The 8,800-nt window shown below is 67.8% G+C and overlaps 1 protein-coding gene across 3 annotated transcripts in view; it reads right to left on the reverse strand.

Annotated features, from left to right (window-relative positions):
- LGR6 (leucine rich repeat containing G protein-coupled receptor 6) overlaps positions 1-7,830 on the reverse strand; it is an 86,786-nt gene extending 78,956 nt beyond the window's left edge. The window contains exon 1 of one of the 3 annotated variants that reach the window (XM_061381752.1): positions 7,344-7,830. In XM_061381752.1, the coding sequence (XP_061237736.1) occupies positions 7,344-7,546 (203 nt within the window). In that variant the 5' untranslated portion in view covers positions 7,547-7,830. The remainder of the gene's footprint in view (positions 1-7,343) is intronic. The other 2 variants (XM_061381751.1, XM_061381750.1) reach the window with 2 other exon arrangements.
- Positions 7,831-8,800: the final 970 nt, after the last annotated feature.

Raw genomic sequence — 8,800 nt, forward strand, 5'->3', positions numbered from 1 at the left:
TGGTCTGACGCCTGACTGAAGCACAGCTTGGCCGTGGTCCCCGCCCCGCAGACGCTGTGCACAGGCCCAGCCGCCCCGTACTGTCCACGCAGATGCGTCTGCACAGGGCCCGGCCCCAGCACGCCCCTCAGAAGGGCATCCGCCGCATCCTCCAGCCTGCTCTGCCTGCATCACTCATGCTCACTGTGATCCCGGGCACAGCAGCAGAGGGTCCAGGGCACAGGCACAGAGGGGACTCGCTCAGCCCATGACCACTGGGGGTCGGGGTCAGGTTGAGACCCTCACCCTACAAACAAGCGCAGGGCCAGCAACACACTCTGCAGGACTCAGAGCAAAATAAACACGAGGCCATCGTTCAAAACTCAAGACCTTGGAGGTGGGGACAGTGGAGCGGCGGCCCAAGACAGCCCCTACAGCGCGGGACACGGCTCCTGGCAGGGGGGCCCAGGTCACCACCCCCGAGCCACACTGGGCGGGCGCCGTGCTGGGACTGCGGAGTCAGCCCCTGTCCCCACTCCCTCCCGCTTCTGTCCCGGACGATGGTCCTCCCAGCCTGCCCGTCCGGTGTCCACCACAAAGGCAGGGAGGGCATTCATTTACAGTTCTTCCTGGCTTGGTGCTCACAGCCCGCACACTCGATCCAGCTCCTTCCATCCCCAACACCCACCGGGACTCCGGGCCTGAGCTGGGGGAGCGGTGACCAGGACGACGCACTCCCGCCATGCAGGGCGCCCCCTGCAGGAGGAGACCCGCCCCGCAGGGGCATGTGTGTCTGTGTGTCTGTCTCGGTGTCTCTCTGTGTGTCTGTGTCTGTGTGTGTGACTGTATATGTGTCTGTGTCTCTGTATCTGTGTGTGACTCTGTGCGTGTGTCTGCGTGTGTCTGTGTGTGTGAGAAGGGAGGTGCCATGTGGACCCCTTGGCCCCACCACTCCCTGCCCCTCCGGGATGCCACGTGCCCTGGCTCTAAGCCTGGGACCGCACAGACCCCTGACACCCAGACGCCCCAGGGCCGCCCGCCCATCCAGCGCCCATAGAGGCGTAGGGGGAGGGGAGAGGGCGGTGGTCCTCCCAGAGCCCACCCTCTGGTCTCGCCCCAGCAAGCCTCGTCTGTGCTGCAGGCACCAGGGTGCCAGGCGCCTGGCTCAGCTTCCCTCCCAGGACCCCGGAGGCCAGGCGGGGAGGAGGCGGTGGCCACGTCCCGGGCACCACAGTGGGCACCGCCTCCTCCAGAGGGCCGGAGGACGGGAGGAGCAGGCGGGCCCCAGCAGGCAGCTCTGGGCACACACACAGACACACAGGGCAGTGCGGAGACTGGCCCTGCCCGTGGGACAAGCGCACCAGACCTCCCCGCAGGCAGCCCGGTGCGAGGGGGCGCCCTGCCTGGCCGGAAGCTGCCTGAGGAGGCTGGACAGTCACCCCAGCTGCCAGACACCTCGAGCTGGCTTTTGTTTTCTGTGTTTTGCTTTTTTAACGTGACCTGAGGAGGAAAAGGCAGAAAGCCCTTCTCTGGAAGGCCCGCCTCGGGAGGGACGGAGGGGTGGGGGGGGGAGGCGATAGAGAGAAACCCGCGGGTGCGTCCCCTCCCCCAGCCCGGCCATCGGCCTCCGGCCCCTGCCGTCTGAATCTCGCATCCACCAGCGGCCAGGGCTCCCCGCTGCAGCGCCTTCCCGGGCAGCCATCCGCCCACTGCTCCGGGCCGCCGGTCTCCCCGAGTCACCCCGCGTCCACCCCCAGCAAGGCCGCAGCGGGCAGGTGGCGAGGGGAACCCCTGACTCTCCCCAAGGCGGGAAGGAAACAGGCTCCCAGGGACTGCTCGGCCGGGGCGGTGGGTGGGGGTTCAGGTGCCCGGCGTCTGCCTACCCCAGAGCCGGACCCCTGGGCGCTGTGAGGCGGGCTCACAGCGCGGGGAGGCAGGCAGCCCCACTCCCTACGGTAAGGTGGGCCAGGCCGATGCCCCCTCACGGCTCACACAGCCACGGAGGCGGCCCCGGGGTGGCAAGGGCCCGGGTAGGTCCGCAGGCCCCAGGAACGGCCCAGTGTTTTCCCAAAGAAGCTTCTGGACTTCCTGGGAGCGTACAGGATGGGAAGTGCGGGCATTTCCCCCACGCGGTGGAGCTGGGAGGGAGGGCAGAAAGGAAACAGGTGAGAGACAGACTGGGGTGAGGGGCGGGGGGCTGGACCGAGGGCCTCTGCCCCGGGGGCTCCTGTCGCAGGGCAGCGGCCCGCCCCAGCCGCCCACTGCCCGGTGCCCGCCCGCTGGCACGGCTCGGGGGGTGCGAGGCCAGCCCCCAGCTCTCCTCTGCACCGTGTCCTCCTGCGGCTTCAAGAAGGACTCTCCGCTCTCTGCCCAGTTTGGGCCTCTGGGGTGTCCTTCCCCTCGGAGAACTGCTCTCCCACGTCCGCGGGGGAGGCAAGGCCTGAACTGGTGTCAGCCATTGGGAGCCTCTCCCGTTATCAGGGGACTAGTGAGCACAGAGGGGCCCCCATCACTAGGAGAGCCCCAAGTCAGCGAGTCCATCTCAGTTGGGCTCAGAAGCCTTGTCGTTTCCAGCTTGGGGGCAGAGGGTGGAAATGTCTCCCATCGCTGTCTCCTGCAGCTTCCCAAGGGGCCCGAGCCCACTCAGGTGCCCAGAGCCCTGCTCCTGGGGACCGTCAGGGTCCTCAGAGACCCCGGGTCTGTCCTGGGGCAGAAGGAGAGCCCACGCCTCGGCCCGCCCCAGGGCCGCTCTTTCCCGGTGCTGCACTCAGGACCTGCGCGTTCCACGGAACTCGGCTTCTTAGCAGAAGCTGGATCCTGCAGACCGCAGCCTCCTGGAAGTCCTGGCCCTTCCTCCTGGAACATCCCCGGGTGTCCCGCTTCTCCAGGCACCACGGGAGACCGGTCATTTCCTCCATCCCCCCAGCACCCGCCGTGCCAGGAACCCAAGAGCAAACAATGCTCGGGGAAGGCCGTGCGCTGAGGTCCCCGGGCGGGGGCTTGATGCACACGGCCGGTGGCGGGGAGCGTAGGGAACGGACGATGGGCAGCGCCTCGGGCCCTGGAGCCCAGACCCCAGAGCTCCCCCTTCACAGGAAAAACAAGACCCACCCACAGGTGTCAACGTTTCACACCAGACACGACACATGGCCCCAGGCTTGGCCCCTCCGCCTGGTGGTGCCTCCCACCCACCCACCCCCAGCCCCAGCCTGGGTGCTGTGCGCAGGACCAGCCTTGGATGAGTGGCAGTCGGAAACCACGTGGGGCTGAGCCACAGGCCGTGGGCAGAGGGGCTGAGACGGCCCAGGCCAGTCAGGGCCTCCGCTTTGGGCACTGGGCCCCGCATCCACCTGACCCTGCCAGCCGGCGGGTATGATGCACACGGACGGAAGCGCTGCTGCAGGGGAGCCCCTCAGAGCGGGCCAGCAGCACCCCCAGGCAGCCTTTCTTCTCCTCGCCAGCGCCCCACCCGCCACCCCAGAGGTTTCCTCTTTGTTTTGCCCGGGGCTGCCTCCCGCCTCTCCTTTGAACTGCGGTGTGGGTTCCCGACACGACAGGCCCACTCTCCTCCAGCGACCCCTGGGCCTGCCCCCAAAGGTCCCTGGGGGACCTTGCTTCTGGGAGGGGCTCCCCCGCCCCGTTTCTCAACAAGACCCCTGGGCACCGCGGTCCTGAAATGTTCCGGGACGTGCACCCGAGCAGCTGACTGGCTGGTGGTTAGAGCTCACACCCCAAGTTCTGCAGGGGTACCTCATGCCCTTAGAATCTTCTAGAAAAGACCAGTGCGGGCTGGCCCAGAAAGGGAGGCCTCTGGGCTCCAGAATGAGACGAGGCTCGTGGGTCCCCCAGACTCAGCCCCCAAGGCCGCTGCCCTCCCCCGGGCCGTGTGCTTCTCTGCCTCCTCAGACAGCAGGCCCTGCTGGACTCCGTGAGCTGGGGTCTCCCAGCTGTGGCTCCGCCCACCCCACCCCATGCCACCCCACCCCACGCCACCCCACTGCAGATCTCTGCGTCCACATCAGCCAGGAGAAAACTTAAGCCGGCCCAGGTCCCAGGGGCTCCTCGCGGCTCCCTGCGCCTACTCTCTGCCCTCTCAGCCTCCACCAGGCACACACATCCACCCCACACCTCTCCACCCACCCCCTGCTTCCTCACACTTCCTCCTCCAGGAAGACCTCCTTGACTAACACTTCTTGGCCCTGGCCACCCTAATAACAACACCAGGCTCTCCCCAGGGGCCAGGCAGTGTGCCAGACCCTTTAGGAACGTTGCCTCATTGAATCCAGATGACGTCCCTGTGAAGCAGGTGTGAGCTCCATTCACAGGTAGGAATCGGGCCCAGGTCACCAGCTCAGATGACTCCAGCCCTGCTCTGCCGTGACCCCGCCACCGACCTGTGCCCCCAGCAGTGATGGACGCGGACTGCCCACCATCTTCCTTCGGTCAGGGTCAGGAGTCAGCGGTCAGGGGGTCAGAGTCGGGGGTCATCACAGCAGCCTTGCAGCGAGTGAGACCGAAGGAGGCAGGAAGCTGCCTGGTAAAGCCGTTAGCGCCCAACAGGTCCCAAGCAGCTGTCCTGCCTCCTGTTGGGTGTCCGGGGTGGGGAGGGGGTGCGAGGGAGAGCCTGGAGCCTCGGTGGGAGGGAAAGTGCCCCCGGGCCGTTGGGGGAGGAAGGGAGGCGGCCTCACTCGGCTGCCCTGGGTCGGGGTCCAGCCAGCTGTGAATGAGGGGTTGGGGGGGAGTGGACACAAGTCTTCCAGACACGGGAGGAGAAGGCGAGAGGTCAGATCAGGACACTTGGATGCATGGGGAGCGGCTGGCCAGAGGGTGCCTACAGCGGTGGGCTGTCAGCCCCCCACTGCCCAACCTGGAGGGGGCCCCCAGCCGTGGCGGCAGAAGGTGGTGGAAGCGCAGGCTGAGGGTCCGATCCCCTCCAAGCAGCAGCGCTCCCCTCCTGCTTCCTGACCAAAGTGGGCACTCAGAGTACCACCCGATTCCCCAAGTCAGGGACAGCCCTGGGCACTGCCCGCAGCTGTGTGTCTGCCTCTTGCTGCGTGGCCACCCCACCTTCCGGTCGCCCAGAGACGGGGCCACTGATCCCAGGCGAGTTCCAGGGAGAATGTCCACACCAAGTCTCACTGAGACCGCAGACCGGAGGGATGCCCAAGGGCCTGCGGTGCTAAAGCCTGCCCCTCCCCCCTGATCAGCCTGGCAGCCAACCCCAGGGGGGTGTTGTCTTTGCAGCTAAACCAGAGATGGCAGGGGCACTGAGAAGACTTTCTGGCATCCCTGGAGCCCAGACAGAGGAGCCAGAAGTGTGTGCACTGTGACAGCGACCAGGCAGAGGGGCCCCCCAGGGTGGGCAGCAGCAGGCTGTCCTCCCAAGCCCGGGGCTCCTCGGCACCCCTACGGCTCAGTCTCTGGCTCCTTCAAGGTCTTCAAGGGCACCCTCTGGCCAGCCACTCCCTGTGCATCCAAGTGATCTGACCTCTCGCCTTCTCCTCCCGTGTCAGGAAGACTCCTGTCCACTCCACCCCCACCTCCCCAGTGTTCATAGCTGGCTGGACCCCGAGCCCAGGGCAGCCGAGTCCTAACTGAGGCCAGCACCTTGAGGCCACCTCCCCACCTCCCCCTACCGCCTGGGGGGTCAGTTTCCCTCCCACCGAGATTCCAGGCTCTCCCTCCCACCCACTCCCCACCCCGGACACCCGACAGGAGGCAGGACAGCTGCTTGGGACGTGTCAGGAGCTCACGACTTTACAGGACACATCAGCGCACTTATGCTGCCCGCCACACACCTATCCCCACGTACAGATGAGGACCTCAGGCTTAGAGGACTTGAGTGACCATGTTGGGGGCGGAGCAGGAGGGGGCCAGGGGTGGAGAGGCCCAGAGGAGAGGCCCTGCTGGTCACGACATCAGACGCAAGCTTGGCCGGTCCCCGACGAGAACGGAGCCCCTTGGGGCCAGACCGGCGTTTCCCCACCGTGCAGCACTCTGATGCCGGGGCTTCCCTCCAGAGAGGCAGACGGCTGCGCTCACCACCCACACAGGACTCAGGCCAGAGGGGGAAGGGCCTGCGTCTCCCCTCCCCTGACACTGCGGGGCCCCTGCTAAGGTCCCCAGGCCACACGCGACCCTCTGTCCCACCCCCAGAAACACGGGCTGGGTCCTGGGAGAGCAGGGCTTTCTCAGGCCCCCGAAAGGCGTGGGGTCGGCTCAGAAAACCCCAGATGCTGCTCCAGGGGGACTCTGACAAGACAGTGGGGACAGCCCTCCGGCAGGGTAGCTGGGGACACCCTGAGAGAGGGTGGGCCTGGAGAAGCCGGCCCCCAACGTGGAGGCAGGGCCTCTCTTCTGCCCCCCAGAAATCTCTCCCAGACTCAGCTGAGCCCCAGAACCCTGTCTTCACAGGAAGTCGTGTCCTCACCCACACCCCGCGCACACGCAAAACAGCTAAAGAGGAGGTGCCCCGGGCATTTAATCCAGCAGATACCTGCTTGACTCAGCACGACCCACTCCCCTGAGAGCCCGTGGGTCCTGAATCCCGAGGCCACAAAGCCCGAGACAGATGACCCCGGACTGACGCCCGGACTCGCCCACGTGCTTTCTTCACCCTGGAAGAGGTCGTGGGGCCTGGGCAGGGCTGAGCCGGGACATTTCTCCCAGAGCTGAGGGAGGCAGGGGGCCTGGAATGTGCCCTCAGCCACCTCCCGCCCCAGTGATAGGCCGGAGCCCCCTCCCCGCCCCCAGTACAGTCCCCTTCACCCCAACTAAAAACAGTCCTCTGGTTTTCAGCCTGGCGCCTGCTCACAAATGAGTGTCTCCTGCACGGCCTCTTGGGACCCACTTCGGGGAGGCCCTGGGGAGCCAGAGGCCACCGTGAGCCGGGCTGGTGCCGCAGCTGCCTCTTGCAGGAGCTGAGAGTGGGCGGCCCCTCTCCCGGCCTCTGGGATGCCCATCAAAGCCACCCAGCTCGGGTGACAGCTCTGCTGGCCTCGTCCCCCAGGGGGCCCTCCCGTCTCCTCCACCGAGTCCACTCCGCCACTGTCCTGGGTGCTGCTCTTTCGGAGAGGAAACCAGCAGGACGACAAGGGGCTGCCGGCCCTGGCCCCTCGGCTCAGGGCTCGGGGACTCCCCTCTGCCCAGGCCAGGTCCCCATCGTGAAGCCCCAAGGCCGGTGCCAAGTGGGAACGAGCCAGGGGAGCCCAGACTCCCGGCTGACTCAGCCCTGCCCGCCGGGGACTGCGCTTCCCCACCCTCAGCCCACAGCCCAGGACTGGCAGAGGGTGCTGCGCCTCGGGGCTCCGACCGCGCGGCGGCCGCGCAGCTAGGCAGGTGCCGGGGGAAGTGCGCGTACTCACAGGTAGGCGGTCAGGGGGTCCAGGCCCGCCGGCACGGTGGACAGCCCCCGCTCGGAGCAGTCCACCCACAGCAGAATGCCCGCCTCGCGGCAGCGGCAGGGCACCGGGCAGCCGGGCCGCGGGCGGGGCGGGGGGGCGGCCGGTGGGGCGCAGAGCGCCGCGGCGCACAGCCACAGAGGCAGGAGCCGGGGCGCGCGGGGCATCTCGGCGGCCTGCGGCGGAGGCACCTGGCGGGAGTGCCGGCTCGGTGCGGCGCTGGCGGGGCGCGCGGTCGGACAGGCGTAGGCTTCGCCTCTTTGCTCCCAGCTTCGCGGGCTGGGCTTGGCAAGGGAGGGCGAGGCCGCGGAGGAGGAGTCAGGGAAACCTCGCCTGCCCGCTCCCCTTCCTCCCAAACTGGCAGGAGTTTCATCCAGGAAAGGAAAGAGTGAACAGCCCGGAGCGCGGACCTGCAGGCGTTTGGGCGCAGGACCTCCTGCCTGGGGGACCGCCTGGGGGCGGGGCTGGAAGAGCCCCGCCCCGGGACACCTAGAGCGTTCCCACAGCCCCCCCAGCACCGTTCCCGCCTTAGGGACCCGGGGTCCGGGAGGGACGGGCTTTGTTCAAGCTCATCCCTGGTGGGGGCTGGGGGGGCGGGGGTCGGCGGTCCCAGACGAGGAGCTCCGGCTGCCCTCGCACCCGTCAGCCCGGGAGGGCTGGTCCTCAGAGCCCAGCAGTGAGGGGCGGAGCCTGCGGGGCGGTCACTGGGGCTACAAGGAGCAGCCTTCCGCCAACCCCCAGGCCGCCACCAGAGAAGGGGTGATGTCCACCCGCCCAGTAGCTGTGAGCCCGGGAGCTCTGACCTGCTTCCCACTGGACGGGGCCGGCGGGCGACCCCCTGGCTGTCAGAGCCGGCCTGAGCGCAGGCAGGTCAGGGCCCCCACCCCGCGCCCCCAGAGGCCAGCTGCGGCTCCATCAGCCTGGCTGGCCGGGCCAGGACAGAGGCCTGAGGGACAGAGTGGGCATCTGAAGCCGGGGTCGTCCGTGGGGGCCAGACCCGGCTGGCAGGGGTAACTCCAGCCCCTCCTGCTCTCTGGTCTCCCGCCACCCCTGAGAATACAGCAGCAGCCTGAGGCCTCAGGGCGGCCAGGGGTCCTTCCGCCAGGACCATCCCTCCCCCCACCAAGGCCGCTCCCCACTCCTCCAGTTCTCTGCTAGTGTTTTCCCCCCCAGGCCCTGGGGCTGCACAGCTGGGCCAGGAAGGGGGAGAGCTGACCTGCAGCCTCGCAGTGGGCAGGGCCCTGACATAAACAAGCCCCAGGAAGGCCTGGGTGGTCAGCGCTTGCAGCTCCGGCCGCGGGAGCCCTGTGGCCCCTGGGCAGCGGGGGGTGGTGACTCAGTGTCTCCAGCCTCTGGAGGGTCGTGTGGGCCAGTCCCACTCCTGATAAATGCATGTGTGAAGAGCGTGTGACCCAGCCCGG

The sequence above is a fragment of the Bos javanicus genome, chromosome 16, assembly GCF_032452875.1.
Source record: "Bos javanicus breed banteng chromosome 16, ARS-OSU_banteng_1.0, whole genome shotgun sequence".
Lineage (NCBI taxonomy): Eukaryota > Metazoa > Chordata > Mammalia > Artiodactyla > Bovidae > Bos > Bos javanicus.